Source organism: Oncorhynchus masou, chromosome 30 (genome assembly GCF_036934945.1).
Source record: "Oncorhynchus masou masou isolate Uvic2021 chromosome 30, UVic_Omas_1.1, whole genome shotgun sequence".
Lineage (NCBI taxonomy): Eukaryota > Metazoa > Chordata > Actinopteri > Salmoniformes > Salmonidae > Oncorhynchus > Oncorhynchus masou.
The window spans coordinates 3,854,316-3,871,453 of record NC_088241.1 but is presented as its reverse complement, the minus strand read 5'-3'; the positions used below and the strand labels follow the sequence as shown (position 1 = coordinate 3,871,453).

General features: G+C 44.4%; 2 protein-coding genes across 5 annotated transcripts in view; both read right to left on the bottom strand.

Moving 5' to 3' along the window:
* Positions 1-3,197: 3,197 nt before the first annotated feature.
* LOC135523045 (E3 ubiquitin-protein ligase TRIM41-like) lies at positions 3,198-10,380 on the bottom strand. Of its 4 annotated transcripts, XR_010452754.1 has the most exons (4): positions 9,789-10,380; positions 5,462-5,557; positions 3,503-3,618; positions 3,198-3,367 (listed from the first exon to the last, which is right to left on the bottom strand). XR_010452754.1 is itself a non-coding variant. In XM_064949769.1 (3 exons), exons 1-3 carry the CDS (start codon positions 10,224-10,226, stop codon positions 3,601-3,603), a joined length of 552 nt encoding a protein of 183 aa, XP_064805841.1. In that variant the 5' UTR covers positions 10,227-10,380; the 3' UTR covers positions 3,198-3,600. The 4 variants fall into 4 exon arrangements, 2 of the variants coding, with proteins under 2 accessions (XP_064805841.1, XP_064805840.1); XR_010452755.1 differs by having other exon boundaries at positions 3,198-3,618; positions 9,714-9,802; XM_064949769.1 differs by having other exon boundaries at positions 3,198-3,618.
* A 1,944-nt stretch (positions 10,381-12,324) lies between these two features.
* The window catches only part of LOC135521815 (histone-lysine N-methyltransferase SETDB1-B-like), a 17,734-nt gene continuing 12,920 nt past the window's right edge, over positions 12,325-17,138 (bottom strand). The window contains 8 exon segments of the mRNA XM_064947559.1: positions 12,325-12,742; positions 12,912-13,000; positions 13,655-13,908; positions 14,199-14,323; positions 14,492-14,511; positions 14,746-14,918; positions 15,458-15,619; positions 15,764-16,021. Coding sequence (XP_064803631.1) covers positions 12,625-12,742; positions 12,912-13,000; positions 13,655-13,908; positions 14,199-14,323; positions 14,492-14,511; positions 14,746-14,918; positions 15,458-15,619; positions 15,764-16,021 — 1,199 coding nt within the window. The 3' untranslated portion in view covers positions 12,325-12,624.

The window sequence follows — 17,138 nt, the reverse complement described above, 5'->3', positions numbered from 1 at the left end:
GTTGGAATGTACAGACAAAACACAAGGTTACAGACACTACAGGTAACTATACACACACCTCTTTATATCACTCACGAAGGTGAACACAATCGTTTCTATGCTCACAACTGTACCCTTAGCTATGAACACCATTAAAGGTACACTATGTTTTTGTTGTCATTTGAGTCTTTGTAATAAAACATCGTATAGCTTCAAACTATGTTAACAGCAATCATGTTGAGCTCGTGATCTGTCAGTCCTTGCATCCATAGCTCCATCTGCAAATTTGAGAGTGGTTACATTTCTGAAACAGCCAACAGCCCCAACACCTGGTTTGCTGTAAACATGAGTGAATGGACAGTTGGTTTTAAAGATAACCCCATATAGACACACCACAAAAGTTTCCTGTTTACACTCTGTATGCTATTATTCATTAGATTAGACTAAAGAGGGCATCTATACTTCTAAAGTTCCTCTCACAAAGGCATACAGTAAAGCTTGTCCAAAAACGTTAATACAACCTGAGCCCCTCACCTCTGTTCAGTAGGAAAGACTCCCTCACTTAAATAATAATGGAATTATTATTGACTGGTCACTCTTCATGGACACACAGCTGGGAACAGGTGAGTCTGCTCTCTCCTGCTGGTCCCTATTAAAATAATTACAGCTTACTTAATAACATTCTGTATATGTATCCATGCTTTTTTGCAATGACGACTATCATTCTCCGTGTTATAAGGTGAACATACGGCATAAACTTCACACTTTTATATTGTGCCATTTACCTCACTTATCATTGCCATTCCATACTGAGATTAAACAAGGGAAATGGGACATTAAAAGGTCCACTGTGATATTTACAGCAATTCTTGATCATTTAACTTAATTAAATATATCCACTGATTCTAGAAGAACATCATTTTTTAACACTTCATGAGTTTAGTTCAACTGTTTAGACTGTGTTGTTACAGCATTCAACAATGCATTTAATGTTTTTAAAAAAAGAATGGAAACCGAAACCGAAAACTGTGATTACTTTGGAATCATTGAACCAAAACCGAACCAACCTCAAAAAGAACTAATCGCTAAACAACCAGTAGAGGAAGGCCTACATGAGAAAAAAACAATGAGTTAAGCATTCTGGCACGGCGGCCAGGGCAATACAGTCTGTAAGCTTACCATTTAGAAGAGATGCCATCGAGTCAATCGCATCCAAACTCCTTCACAAAGGGAGCTCAATCACCTCAAGAAACTCCACAGTGTCCTCAATCTTCCTAGCTGCTCTGTATTCACAAGAGTGGACATTTCTTGTGCTTAGTGTTTGTTTGGTCTTCCATAAAATCATGCTTTTCAAATGCTCTTTACAAGAGGCATGCTTCCCCAGTCCTTTAGTGATGCCACTGGCTGGTTTCCAAATTGAGTAGCCAGTTTGAGTGAAAGCTCTGTCTGAATTAACATTTAAGTCACTCTCCAGTCTAGCATTCAAACCACTCTCTGTGATTGAACCAGGTGCTAACTACAAAAGGCCTGCTTTTCCCCACTGAACATGCGGATCGGGTAAGTGTCAAGACAAACAGGTGCATGTTGTGATGGTTCACTCGTGCTGCAGGTGCTAGGCCCAGGCTCTTTTTGATCAGCAGGTGGCGCGGGGGATTTGTGGGTATTGCTGCTCGGCTCCTCGTTGTCTTGCTAGCAGAATGCTTGGTGAGCTCGGCATCGCTCCGGGTTTGGTGGTCCTCAGTTTTTATTCTCTTAGCTTTTTTCTTAGCTTAGCCATTAACTAGCTGTAATTATTAAACACTACCAAAACTTAACAAAGCTGGTTACTAGCTAGCATAGAATCTGTAGCTAGCTGTCTGTAAAAGTGACTGTTTTCCCTCTGTGAGAAACAAACCCGGTCAAAAACAAGGTAATGAAGGCGGTACCAGTGCCAAGTCAGAATATATTGTTTTATTTTAACGTAATATTACGTTATTACATTCCCCCTTCCGCCCCCTCCTCAGATTGTGAGATTTTGCACTACTGGCAGGCCTGGAAGCGCTACATTGGCAAAACCGTGCATGATAATTATTTGGGGTTGCTTATATTTATCTTGCTACACAAAAGTGTTTATTGAAAATGTGTTTTTTGAAAATCCCAACACCCCCTGAGACACCCGCAGGGAGTGGGGTCACGGCCAGAGTCGCCATTGTACAGCACCCCTGGCGCAATTAGAGTTAAGTAAACTTACCTTGCTCAAGGGCACAGCAACAGATTTATATCTTTATTTTTATGGGGAAACAAAACTTGGGGGACACAAATTCTATCTGGAGGGGCCCGACTTTGCCAACCCATAGCTCCGGCGCTGTTTTACACAAAGCATAACCCTGCCTTCACCAACAAACACATGGTAAGATTTCTTAAAAAGGACACCACAAAGCAGTTATTAACAGAATATGCCCCGAACGTCAACAATAAAAAATAAAATATTTTAGAAAAGGATGAACTCAAAATTGATAATTTGATAATTCTAGCTGGTAAATAGTTTCTGAAATACTCAACATAATCAAGAAAGGTAGTGGACACCAGGGCCAGGCCCCCAGCAAGCCAAATTTGGCATGTGACTTCTATCCAAATTACAACTTTCTAATTAATTTTTTGGTTGAGAACATGCCAAATAACTATACTACATATCTACCAACTGGTCTACCCCTGAAGACATCATGGAAAATAAGTACTATTTTATACATCCTTTTCTGGTTACTAAAAAGACGTGACCAAACCTGACCATGACGTCAGAAAATATATCATAATGACTTCATTGCAACTAGTTTGCCTGCTGGGTCAGTACCAACAGACAGTCAGTGGGTTATTGTTGCGGCCCTCCATGTACGGCCCGGGGCAGAGGCATAAGGAACACGGGGAGATGAAGCTGCACCATGAGGAGTGGAGGAGAACCATGCTGTCTGCATCATAGAAGGACACCCTCTCCCTGTCACAGTCTAGGTACAGCCCCACCCTACGAGGCCCAGCCTGGGCCTCAGCCTGAGTATCTGGGTCACCTGCAGCTGCCATCAGGGGCGTCTCCACACCATCATGGCTGAACACCAGGCCCTTCTCAGGCTTCAGGTGCAACATTATCTCTCTGGAGACAGGACAGACTCTTTGCCGGAATCTTCCTTCACCTTTAGCCCCACCCCCCAGTCCAGCTTCCCCCCCACCTCCACTTCCCAGTAGTGCTGCCCTGTTTGGACGGTCTCTGTGGAGACGACGGTGGTGGTGGCGGCGTAGTCACGGTAGTAATTGAAGCCAAAGCCGCCCTTCCGGTCTGCGTGCCTGACACTGGCCCCACCCTCTAATACCTTTAAATAGGAATCATCACTGCTGCTAAGGGTGAGGCGCACAGGAACTGAGGGGAAGAGTTCAACAGACAGAGAGAGAGATGGAGTTAGAGACACACACTTTCCCCTGTTCTCTTTCTCACCTGGTTTCCCCAGTCAGTCCTCACTCTCACCTGGTTTCCTCAGTTAGTCCTCATTCTCACCTGGTTTGATGATCTTTAGCATCTCCTTCCACATGCAGAAGGGCAGGTGAGTCTCGTAGAGGCCGAGATTGAGAGAGTCAGGGGTCACAAACAGACCTCTAACCCTTGACCTGTAACTGAGACAGACAGGGTTGAAACTACCACAAAAAGTTCACCATTTTGGAGTTAGACTGTCTGGAACAAACATTTCCTATCAAAAAAATACTTCATCGTAGGGACACTGCTGACCATATTGGTCTAAAAGACACAACACATCTCTCAGAAGGCAATACAGGACCTATACATAAAGTACCAGTCAAAAGTCTGGATACACCTACTCATTCCATGGTTTTTCTTTATTTTGACTATTTTATACATTATAGAATAATAGTGTAGACATGAACACGAGAAAATAACATATATGGAATCATGTAGTAACCAAAAAACTATTAAACAAAACAAAACAAATCAAATATATTTTATATTTGAGATTCTTCAAAGTAGCCACCCTTTGCCTTGATGACAGCTTTCACACTCTAGGCATTCTCTCAACCAGTTCCATGAGATAGTCACCTGGAATGCATTTTAATTTACAGGTGTGCCTTGTTAAAAGTTAATCTGTGGAATTTATTTCCTTCTTAATGTGTTTGTGCCAATCAGTGACAAGGAAGGGGTGGTATACATAACATAGCCCTATTTGGTAAAAGACCAAGTCCATATTATGGCAAGAACAGCTCAAATAAGCAAAGAGAAATTACAGTCCATCATTACTTTAACGCATGAAGGTCAGTCAATGCGGAAACTTTTAGGAACTTGCAAAGTTTCTTCAAGTGCAGTCGCAAAAACCATCAAGCGCTATGATGAAACTGGCTCTCATGAGGACCGAAGTAACAGCAACAACTCAACATAAACTGTTCAGAGGAGACTGCGTCAATTCATGATCGATTTGCTGCAAAGAAACTACTACTAAAGGACACCAATAAGAAGAAGAGACTTGCTTGGGCCAAGAAACATGACCAATGGACATTAGACCGGTGGAAATCTGTCCTTTGGTCTGATGAGACCAAATTTGAGATTTTTGGTTCCAATCCCTGTGTCTTTGTTGTGAAATGCGGAGTTGGTGAACAGATGTTCTCCTCTTGTGTGGTTCTCACCGTGAAGCATGGAGGTGCGATGGTGTGGGTGTGCTTTGCTGGTGACACTGTCAGTGATTTATTTAGAATTCAAGGCAAACCTAACCAGCATGGGTACCACATCATTCTGCAGCAATACACCATCCCATCTGGTTTGCACTTAGTGGGACTATCATTTGTTTTTCAACAGAACAATGACCCAAAATATACCTCCAGGCTGTGTAAGGGCTATTTGACCGGGAAGGTGAGTGATAGTGCTGCATCAGATGTCCTGGCCTACACAATCACTCAACCACAACCCACACTCCTCCTCCCTCCTCCTCAGGAACTGGTGCAGCTCCTCGAAACAGGAGGAGATGTGAGCCGACAGGCTTTTAGATTTCTCCTATGATGGGATGGAAATGTTTGACTGCATGACACACCACTTTCTTCAAGCTTTACTAAAGTCACATTCACAGATTAGTCAATTATTCAATACAAAAACACATACAATACAACTTTATTGTCCATTAGTTACAGCCAACAGAAATGTGTCTTCTGCTCCGTTCTCAACCCCCCTCCCCCAAGACAGCACACATCACACATACAGTTGAGACGAGCACAGGGTCAAGCTGCAGTGCAACGCCACTGGATGGAGAGTATGTTGTGGCGTTAAGGGCCTAACGGTAAGGGGATGTCTTGAGGATGTGAACCCAGCAGCCCTCCAGTTGCCAGATCAATTCAGTTAGTTTTGGGCAAGATTAAATCTATTAGTGTGGTTGGGGTGATAATTTACATGTTCTATGCAGTGTTGCGTGTTTTCTGTAGTATGTGTAGGTGTGAATGTGAGAGAAAGAGATTCCCTCACCTTGGTCTTGATGATCTCAGAGGCCTGCTGTTGGTTCAGTCCTTCCATTTCACGGTTCTCTTTCACCAGGAACCCCAGAGCTCCCCTCAGAACGTTCTAACAACACAGAGACCAGGATTCAATCAAATGCCCCCCTACCAAGCAAGCAATTTAAAAAAATAAAAAATGTCATGTAATCTACATTTTGCATTGGGGCAGAGATACATTTGCCGTTTTAAAGCTACTTTCCTGCAATTCTACACATTTTACAGTGACTTATGCCATGTTAATGATATCTGAGTGAGAGTGACTAACAAAATCAATGGAGGCACCCTGAGGTCAGGACCCCTGGGCATGTGCCCTGCATGCCTGGTCGGTATTCTGCCGACTAACTGACCCTCATTAACCGGTCAACGAACGGTAAGAAAATGTCCAACCAGTAAAATGACGTGACCAACAGAAAATCCTATCAGAGATCTGTATATAATGACGAGATGCTTATGTTTCTGCCCTAAAAATGGGAGTCGTCCCAAGGCGGGAAGGCAGGTGACAAGATTAATCCCAAGCCTATGGGACTCGCCTATTACTCTCTGATACTGTGCATGTGTAACAGTTTAGCTTCTGTCCCTCTCCTAGCCCCTACCTGGGCTCGAACCAGGGACCCTCTGCACACATCGACCACAGCCACCCTCGAAGCATCGTTACCCATCGCGACACAAAAGCCGCGGCCCTTGCAAAGCAAGGGGAACAACTACTTCAAGGTCTCAGAGCAAGTGACGTCACAGATTGAAACGCTATTAGCGCACACCCCGCGAACTAGCTAGCCATTTCATATCGGTTACACATGCATACAAGGGTCGGACATATTTCATTAAGAGCTTAATGGAAACATCATTTTACAGTCAAAAGGCTTTAGCCCGGCCTCCCGAGTGGCGCAGTGGTCTAACATGCTGACCAGACCGGACACGTAAACTGCGTGAGCTTTGCAAAATAAATGTACACATACTGTACATATCATTCAATCATTACACCCACACTGCTTGCGCGCATCAGCAAGTGTCTGCATGGACAGGAGCTAAAATAGAACTTGGTTCTATTTGCGATGCTCAACACGCTGCAAGTCCTGCCTCTCCCATCTTCTCATTGGTTTTTAGGAGAATATACCCACATGGGTGATTGAAAGACGAACTGAGGTCCACACTCCAGTCAGTTGTTGTAATGTACCTTACAGTTGGTTGCCAACCGCCATATCAAGACCAAATAAGAAGAAGAAGTCTGAAGGAAGGAGGAGAGATGACTAGAAAATCATTTGGTTGACCTTTTTATCTGTGGATTAATTGTCGGAGTAGAGGACCTTGTGCAGTTCAGGTAAAATAACAACCCAATGTTTATATCACAGAACAAATGAGCTAGCAACAGGAAGCTAGCTAGCTATTTTGCCATAAATGTTTATTGCTTTTTGACCTGTCCCAAAATTAATATAATTGGTTCAGAGTTTGTTTTGATATTTCAACCTGCGTGTCCTGATAGCGTCTGGTATGGGCGGACAAAATCCACATGTGTGATGGTGCACGCCGACGCACACGTGCATGTGGTCTGGTCAGAATGTTAGGCACTGCATCGCAGTGTTGCGGCGTCACTACAGCCTGGGGTTTGATCCCAGGCTGTGTCACAACTGGCCGTGACCTGGTGTCCAATAGGGCGGTGCACAATTGGCCCAGCGTTGTCCGGGTTAGGGGAGGGTTTAGCCAGGGGGGCTTTCCTTGGCTCATCGTGCTCTCGCAACTCCTTGTGGCGGGCCGGGCACCTGCAAGCTGCCAGCAGTTGTCAGTTGAACAGTGTTTCCTCTGACACATTGGTGAAGCTGGCTTCCGGGTTAAGCAAGTGGATGTTAAGAAGAGCTGCTTGTCGGGTCATGTTTCAGAGGACGCATGACTTGATCTTCGCCTCTCCCGAGCCCGTGGGGGAGTTGCAGCGATGAGACAAGATCGTAATTGGATTGCAATTGGATTTCATGAAATTGGGGAGAAATAGGGGGGTATAATGAAAAAAAGTCTATAGCCTATTATTGAACATGCAATTCCTGTAATGAAGCAGCTAATTAAATGTCATTTTAAAACATTTAACAAAATTAAATTAGCGGAAAACACAGTTCTAAACAGTGCATCTAATGTGAGCAGTTCAATATGTGAGTGAGATGAAAATCTCCATTAGAAACTTAGAAAGAGGGGGAATCTAATAGCAACTGCTAGGATGGGTTGCTAATATGACTAGGATTGTGCCTTTGGCTTCTGGACAACAAAATAAAGATGATAAAAAAACAATAGAACAGGAGAGAAATGCTGGTTAGTGGCATCAAGAAGTCTTTATAAAATAATTGCCTCCACGTTTCTATGGATGGATTTTCGCAAAAACAACTTTGAAGCAAGACATGCCTCATTATTTACTAAAATGTTTAGGTTTCAAACTATTTTTTGGCCTCCCGAGTGGCGCAGTGGTTTAAGGCTGTGCCACTAGAGATTCTTGGTTCGAGTCCAAGCTCCGTTGCAGCCAGCCCAGCGTCGTCCAGGTTAAGGGAGGGTTTGGCCAGTAGGGATGTCCTTGTCCCATCGTGCACTAGCGACTCCTGTGGCGGGCCGGGCGCAATGCACGCTGACACGGTTGCCAGGTGTACAGTGTTTCCTCTGACACATTGGTGCGGCTGGCTTCTGGGTTAAGCAGGCATTGTGTCAAGAAGCGGCTTGGCTGGGTTGTGTTTTGGAGGACACACTGCCCTTGATCTTTGCCTCTCCTGAGTCTGTATGGGAGTTGCAGCAATGGGACAAGACTGTAACTACCAATTGGGGAGAAGAAGGGATAAAAAAGTTTAAAACAATTTTACTGGCTCAAGCTCACATTGCAAAGTGGTGGATGATGCGCTGATAGTCAACGGTAGGCAGATTATAGCCTACGCATCCAAATGGTGAATGGGAGGCGCGCTTTACGAGTTCAGGTTGAGAAATAGAAATAGCTACTCTTTAATCGTACACGATTAGATATAGAATTGTTATTTTTTGGGGCTTACAAAAGCAGGTTTCACTCCAGTAGCCTACAGGCTTTTTGAGGCGCTACTCTCATGCTGTCTGACAGGTGGTAGGCTATTCCGCTCCTCAAACTAGGCTGTCTATATGTGTGATAAATAAAATGCATGACGACTAACGAAAATACAAATGAGCCAATTTAATTCCACAAAATTATGCAAATGAACCTATAGACCGATAAGCTTGACTGGTCAAATTTATTTTCGGCAGCTTTAACGGTTAACCATTAACATCCATAGTTGGGAGTACCCCTCGCGGCTGGGGGCCCTAAGTGACTGCTTATGTTGCTTATGCCTTTTTATTTATCACACATACAGAGAGCCTGGTTTGAAGAGCGGAATAGTCTACAATGCACCACCTTTGGCATCTAAAGATCATTTTCGCTTGAGGCGACATCGGTAGCGTTTATTGTGAATGTGATCTCTGTGAACATCTGGGAAATTGACTTTAAAAGATGCATTGTCGGTATGCAATCCCTTGTCTACAACTCACATTTGATTGAATGCTGGCCAGAGAGCCAACAGAGCTCTCAAACAGATACATACCACAACACTCCTTGTGACTGAGAGAATGCATGGCATGTAGCCTACTTTGACATGGGTTGAACAGTGTTTACAGATTTAAAGATTATATTTATGACAGAGAGAGTGTCACGATCGTCGTTGGAATGAGGTGAGGACCAAAGCGCAGCGAGTGTTCATCATATATTTATTAAACTAAGAACACTAAACAAAATAACAAAGGAGAAACTAAACAGTTCTGAAAGGTGACAAACACATAACAGAAAATAATCACCCATGAAACACAGGTGGGAAAAGGCTACCTAGGTATGATTCTCAATCAGAGACAACTAACGACACCTGCCTCTGATTGAGAACCATACCAGGCCAAACGCAAAACACAACATAGAAAAAGGAACATAGACAACCCACCCAACTCAAGCCCTGACCATACTAAAACAAAGACATAACAAAAGAACTAAGTTCAGAACGTGACAGAAAGAGAAAGAGAGCAAGATTGAAAGAGAGAGATTAAGAAAGAGATAAAGAGAGAAATTAAGAGAGAGAAAGAGATTTTACAAGTTTTATCAAGTTACTTACTGTTGTATAGAACACTTAAACATAGATTGAGGAAATTAAATATAGACTTGGAAACCTACAGGCAAGAAAAGTTATATAATAAACATCTCTTACCATTTAAGACGTTCACACAGCAGTATAAGTACAATTATGAGGTTTAAAAAGAACTGCTGCCATAGACCTACACACCTTACTGATCTCTGCTGCCTCTTTCACAGGAGTGAAGGTGTGTCCCCGGTGTTTTTCTCCATCTCTGCAGATCACACACACCAACCTCTGGTCTGTCTCACAGAACAACTTCAACTTCTCGTCATGCTCTGGACACACCAGCTCTGAGGCTACAGTGCGTCCCTGTGGTGCCTCTGGTCCCCTTGCCGCGAGGCCACTCTCCTCCTCCTCTCGGGCCACATCTGCCATATTGGTCAAGACACGGTGAGCCCGGAGATCCTTTTGGCTGAAAGGGCAGCGGCACTCTGGGCAGCAGCTCTGACTCTTCGCTGAGCTCCGCAACAGGTGAGTGCTGATGCAGGTGCGGCAGAAGGTGTGGTCGCACGGTAGACTCACCGGGTCGGTGAAAAGGCACAAACAGACTGGGCACTGGAGCTGCTCGGACAGGACTGATGTCATATCTGTATTAAAGTTCTGGTACACCTTTACTATTATCTAAATGTTTTTCTGTCTTTGAAAAGTTCACTGTCTTGATCCTCGGTGCTCAACAGGTGAAGAAAGACATATAAGTTTCACTGTCAATTCCCTTTGTTCAGAGTTCATACGTCCACAACACATTCTCTCGCACCTGTAAAACTAGCTGGACCCGCAAATGTTGGGGCCACCTGTTTAGGCCTAACTAGTCTTATATAAGAGGAACCACAGAGAAACCTGTTGCCACTGCCAGGTTATTGGTTCATTCCTAGGCTACCTATCAACTTTTTAAAGCAACACAATACTGTAGTGTCCCTCCAGGCTATCCTCCTGGACAAGCTTATCCCATTGAGGCCCAAGATAAAGCCAGTCAGCATACTACACCAATCCATCCACTTACCAAAAAGGCTAAAATAGGGTAGATCAGCATTAGACAGATAAGCAATCTTTAAAGTGGAAAGGAGTGATCTTGAACAGGTTTGACTCTCCCATGGTTTTAAACACCCCAAACTTGTATGAACTAATATTTTACCTGTGTTCTGTTACATCACACAGTCTTTTGATATGAACTCAAAATGTTCCACCAAGGACACCTGTTAAATTCCCAATGTATTGGTTCAACAACACCAGCGCATTCAGAAATGACTCAACCCACTTTACTTTTTCCACATTTTGTTGTGTTACAAAGTTGGATAAAAATGGATTTGTCATTTTTGTGTCAATGATCTATGCAAAATACTCTAATGTAAAAGTGGAAGAAGAATTCTAACATTTGTAAATAAGAATTGAACCCCCTGAGTCAATACATGTTAGAATCACCTTTGCCAACCATTACAGTTGTGAGTGTTTCTGGGTAAATCTCTAAGAGCTTTCCAGACCTGGAGGGTGCAACATTAGCCCATTATTCTTTTCAAAATTCATCAAGCTGTCAAATTGGTTGTTGATCATTGCTAGACAACTATTTTCAGGTCTTGCCATACTGTAGATTTTCTAGAAGATTTAAGACAAAACTGTAACTCGGCCACTCAAGAACATTTACTGTCTTCTTGGTAAGCAACTCCAGTGTATATTTGTCCTTGTATTTTAGTGAAAGGTGAATTAATCTCCCTTTGCCTGGTGGAAAACACACTGAACCAGGTTTTCCCACAGAATTTGGCCTGTGCTTAGCTCTATTCCGTATCTTTCGTATGCTGAAAAACACCCCAGTCCTTAATTACTGTATTACAAGCATGATGCAGCCACCACTATGCTTGAAAATATGTAGGGTGGTACTTAATGTGCTGCATTGGATTTGCCCCAAACATAACACTTTGTATTCAGGACAAAAGCACACCATTGTCGTGCCATTCATCTGCTGCCATTACCTCATGTTTCTGCATGTTAATGCACAGTCCCATATTGGAACGATTTGTGCTCAATTCCTGGCATCTGACAATGGCTCAGTTCTTCCATGGCCTGCATACTCACCAGAGATGTCACCCATTGAGCATGTTTGGGATGCTCTGGATCGACAGCGTGTTTCATTTAAACTAATATCGAGCAACTTCGCACAGCCATTGAAGAGGAGTGAGACAACATTCCAATCAACAGCCTGACCAACTCTATGCAAAGGAGATGTGTCGCACTGCATGAGGCAAATGGTGGTCACCCCAGATACCGACTGGTTTTCTGATCCATACCCCTCCCTTTTGTTTTTTAGGTATCTGTGACCAAACGATGCATATCTGTAATCCCAGTGATATGAAATCATTCAGTGTGGCCTAATGAATTTATTTAAATTGACTGAATCTTATATGAACTTCAACTCAGTAGAATCTTTGAAATTGTTGCGTTTATATTTTTGCTCAGTGTACATGTATGAAGACCCATGTCCACAGGGGCTCATCTACAGACACTGAGTCCATCACTAACAGGCTGCTCCAGTGTCTGTCTGGTGGCTTTGAGAGACTGACTCCAGTGTCTATGAAAGTGGCTTCCTGCTTTCTTAAGGGAAACACTACTACAGCTGTAATGAACACAAATGATATCTAGGCCTAAGGTACACTGAAATCCTTCTGCATAAAACATTAAAAACTATGTGGAATGTGTAGAAAACAGGATTTTATTCAGTTGTGGGAAGAGCAGTTTGATCTGAATTCACAGACAGTCAAATACAACTGGGCATACAGACAAAACAGTAACGAATTACAATACATCAGCAATAGGCAGCCAAACAATTCAGACAAAATGATAGAGGGGGAGGAACAAAAGAGAAACATGGACAGAGACTCGTGGGTGCAGGTGTCCCATCTAGCATAGTGTGTCCTTACAGCAGGCTTCTTCTACACTCAGAGAGGAGACGGAGTTAGAGGTCTCTTCCAGCAGAACTATAGAGGATGGTCTCTTATAGCAGTCTTCCTCTGCACTCTGTTGAGCCACAGCAGCACAGTAGCTCCTTTCCCTCCACACTGCCAACCTCGTAGTTATAGTCCCATGTCAACTCTGTCCCCGCCCGGATACGCCTGCACACACACACACACACACACACACGTTAGTGGATGACTCAGTGGTCAACAGGCAACATTCACAAGTGCTCAGCACAAAACCACATTTCAAATAATACATGTTTCTTTATCAGAGTAACAGACTTCTACCAAGTCTATGTAACCATGTCTGATACAGAACACTCACTTGCTGGCGAAGAAGGCTACCCAGGGGAAACGCAGATCGTGTGTGTCTACAAACACATTCTGGACAAACAGGTTAGCACTGCAGCTATGCTGTAAGGGGGAGAGATGAGAGGAGAGAGAGCTTAATTCCCTTTGTCAAAATGCATATAGTCTCCATTGCAAACTGGAATGTTGCGCGCTGATTAAGCATAGGAACTCGGAAATCTCTGACTTCAGTGAGTTCAAGATAAATGGGACCTGGAGAAAAAACTAGCTCCAACTCAGAAAAATTGTTTTGAATGGTCAACCAACACGGAATTCCAATTCGGGTCTCTTTCTAGAGCTCCGACTTTCCAACCTGAAGTTCATGGACGTCATGATTTGACCTTGTATTTTTACAAGTTCCCAGGTGTCTTGAAAGCAGCACAAGATGCTGCAGCAGCAGCTCTTCCGCTGTCTGACAGATGTTCCACTAAGACTCTGTATCTGTATGCTGTACGCGTGTGATAAATAAGATGCATAACCAATATACTGTACACACGAGCCAATTACATTCCGCTAAATTATACAAATGTCCCTATAGACCGTTAAGCATGACGGTCAGCTGTATTTCCATCAATGAATAGGCAAAAACTTCGCACTGGGATTTTTTCTATTGGCCAGCGGAAATTTTATTTATCAGCTTTTTTATGCATTTATTTTAAAATCAGACAAAAGCCAGCTATTACCGGCTAATGGAAAGAGACACAGACGTATCACACTCACATTGAGGTAGCGCCCAAGGTTGCCCTCCAGCTTGGCGTCGATGATGTAGCAGGACTCCTCGCCATCGAAGAACTGCCGTGTGTTTTTAGGTCCACTGTCTCCCCCGTCCCCACCCTTACCCTGTGCCCCTCCGTGGCCCCCCGGGCCTCCCCCTGGCCCCATCCCAGCCCCTCCAGTCTTCACCATCAGGCCATGGGAGTTCTTCAGAGCAATGCCTCGCGTGGACTTCACAGCCACCTGCCTCTTCACCGCACCTGAGACAGGAGGCAAGAGAGGGAGGATGAGGGGGAGAAGAGAAAGGGTCAATTCAGGGAGAAGCACCACATGAACAGGTCTGGCAATACCTGATAAAACACAGATCTATAAACCCACAGCCCCAACTTCCCCCCTGCCCCCTCATCCTCTCCCCCTTCTCCCATTCTCCCCCCCCCCAATTTCCTCCGAAACAGGTGCACGTTTTCCTCCGCCTTCCCCCCATGTGCATTTCCCTTCTGCCTTCCTCTTCTCCCCCATCCTCTCCTCTCCCTACCTCCCCCATCTTCACCCTGAGTGCGTTTCTCTCTCTCCTTGTTGTCATCAGATCCAGAACTGATGGTCTGGACGTCATCACTGTCCGACAGCGTCATCACATCCTGTCTCTTCCCTCCCTCCGTCTTCACTGATTGTTGACTGCGGAGGGCGCAAAAACACACACTTACAGAGTCACTCAATGTTATCGAATGTTAATCATATGGCACATTCTACCAAGTACATTTGATATTGTGCAACACAGGCCTAAAAGGGCCAAGCCAGAGTTAAATAGGTTGAAATTACATTTCACAATCATTCATTACGTACCTTTTCTGGTCTCCGGGCTCCTAGAACAGAGAACACAGGAGAAGGTGTATCAGTATCCAACCAGAGCACCGGAACACAAATCACTCATGAATAAACATGAGAAGGAATCAATCATTACATGAGAGGGTGTCCAATCAGAACACCAGGAGATGAAAGCAAGAGATCGAGGCTGATCGATTTCTCATAATATATGTAATAGGATCTACACAAAATAGCTGAGATGGATATGGGCTACTCACCCCCCCCTCCCCTACCTTCTTCTCTATCTTCAGTCCCTCCATCTTAACAGTGGCCTGGGAGGTAGAGGGTTGGTTGGTGAGCCAGGACGCTACTTTACTCTTCCCACTCTCCTCTGGCATGGGGGGCGGCTTCCTGTCCTCCTTCCCCCCCACTGACACACTCAACCCATCCTTACTGTCCTGGCTCCCTGGATGGGGGGGGGGGCAGATCAAATAAATATCATTTTACATCACGCTGCTACATGTAAAATGGTTCAGCTGTTTTTCTCAATATCAAATACATCTGGGTAACAATTAAGTATCTTACTGTGATTGTTTTCAATTAAAATAGTAAGAAATGTAATAAATGTTTCTGAGATAATGGCAATTTCTCAAGCATGAATCTTGCTAGGACTGTCTGAGGGTATTTGTATTTGTGTATATATTAAGGATCCCCAGTTGATCCTGGCAAGTGGGGAGGAGGAAACAGATAACTAGCTGTTATTGGCAGAGATGTTTGGAACTCTTTCTTATCAACTCATTAACCGCATGGTGATGTCATCCGGCAGGACAAAACTCCATCCCACCACAACAGGCTGACCTTTCAGGAGGTCTTTTCAAACAGCTCTTACACCAACCTCGGTGTGGAAATATATATATCACATTTTTGACTGCAGTGGGCCTTTAACATAACTTCCTACTGCAGGCCCAGCGTGACAACTGGGGGTTCAGTTAAGTGCGCACACACCTTCCATGACGCCCTTGGCCTGGCGACGGGTGGTGTAGCTCCTCCACACAGAGCTGGAGCTGTAGTAGGGGTCCTTTACAAACGTGTCATCTGAACTTTTGTCGTTGTTCGACTCTTCATCACTATCCCCATCCTTAGAGGAGTCGCCACCAGCACCCCGCGCTGACGGAGAGAAGGAAGTCGTAAAACTACAAAAGGTGTCATTTCAGACCCTATGCGAGTCCTAAATGGCATCATAATCCCTATATAGTGCACTACTTTGGCTCTGGTCAAAAGTAAAAGCCAGACTAAACTGTGACCCCTCACCTTTGCCAGCGGGGTTGGCAGCATTGGTTCTCTGGGGGGGTTTGGGAAGGGTCTTGTTCTGCAAAGCCAGGGAGGACGAGGGGGGGTTCTTCAGCCTGGACATGTCCACCCCGCTCCCATCACTGTCTGAACAGTGGGCCTCACTCTCATACCCTTCCTTGAAGTTCTCCACACTCTCTATGTGGTCCAGGTTAGCAAAGTACTCATCACCCATCTCCAGACCCTCCTTGTCCGCAAAGTCATCTGTCAGAATCTTACCTGAGAGAGAGGGAGGGAGAGCGAGAGAGAGCGAGAGAGAGAGAGAGAGGGACAAAACCACATGAAAACAACACTAGACACCATGGAACACAAAGGTTTTACTATCTCATCCTGGAATATACCTATGTCTGAGGCCATCTGCCTTTGGTCTAAAGAACAGGAACCCAGACTACAAATAAAGTGGAAATACAGACATTGTAATCTTCAAATGGTATAGAGGAGACAAACCCGCTGGTTGCATTCTCGGGGTTACAGAGAGCTGGTAGTCCCATCCACTGAACTACCAGGTGTGGAACAGGAAACACACTTAGGGGAATGCTAACTTGGTGTAGCGCTGAGCCAACGGACTATTAAATTAGTCAAAAGAGGAACAATTGACACCTGGCCAGAAATGAATAAGGAAACTATCCCAACAGAGATAAATGTCCTCATGTGTGCTACCTATATTCCCCCAATAGAATCCTCATACTAACGATAAGAGCTTCTCCATCCTGGAGGGGGAGATCAACCATTTCCAGGCCCAGGGACATGTACTAGTCTGTGGTGACCTGAATGCCAGAACTGGACAAGAACCAGACACTCTAAGCACACAGGGGGACAAACACCTACCTGGAAGTGACAGTATTCCCTCCCAAATATGCCCCCCTAGACACAACTATGACAAAACAACCAACAAAAATGGGTCACAACTCCTGCAGCTCTGTCGCACGCTGGGTATGTATATAGTCAATGGTTGGCTTCGAGGGGACTCCTATGGTAGGTACACCTACAGCTCATCCCTTGGCAGTAGTACTGTAGACTACTTTATCACTGACCTCAACCTAGTGATTAGGGTAGCCTAGTGGTTAGAGTGTTGGACTAGTAACCGGAAAGTTGCAAGTTCAAACCCCCGAGCTGACAAGGTACAAATCTGTCGTTCTGCCCCTGAACAGGCAGTTAACCCACTGTTCCTAGGCCATCATTGAAAATAAGAATTTGTTCTTAACTGACTTGCCTAGTTAAATAAAGGTCAAATAAAAAAATTAAAAACCCAGTCTCTCAGAGCGTTCAGTCAGTCCACTGACACCCCTATTAGAACACAAGCAAAATCACAGTCTACTTGAACAGAGCAAAACTC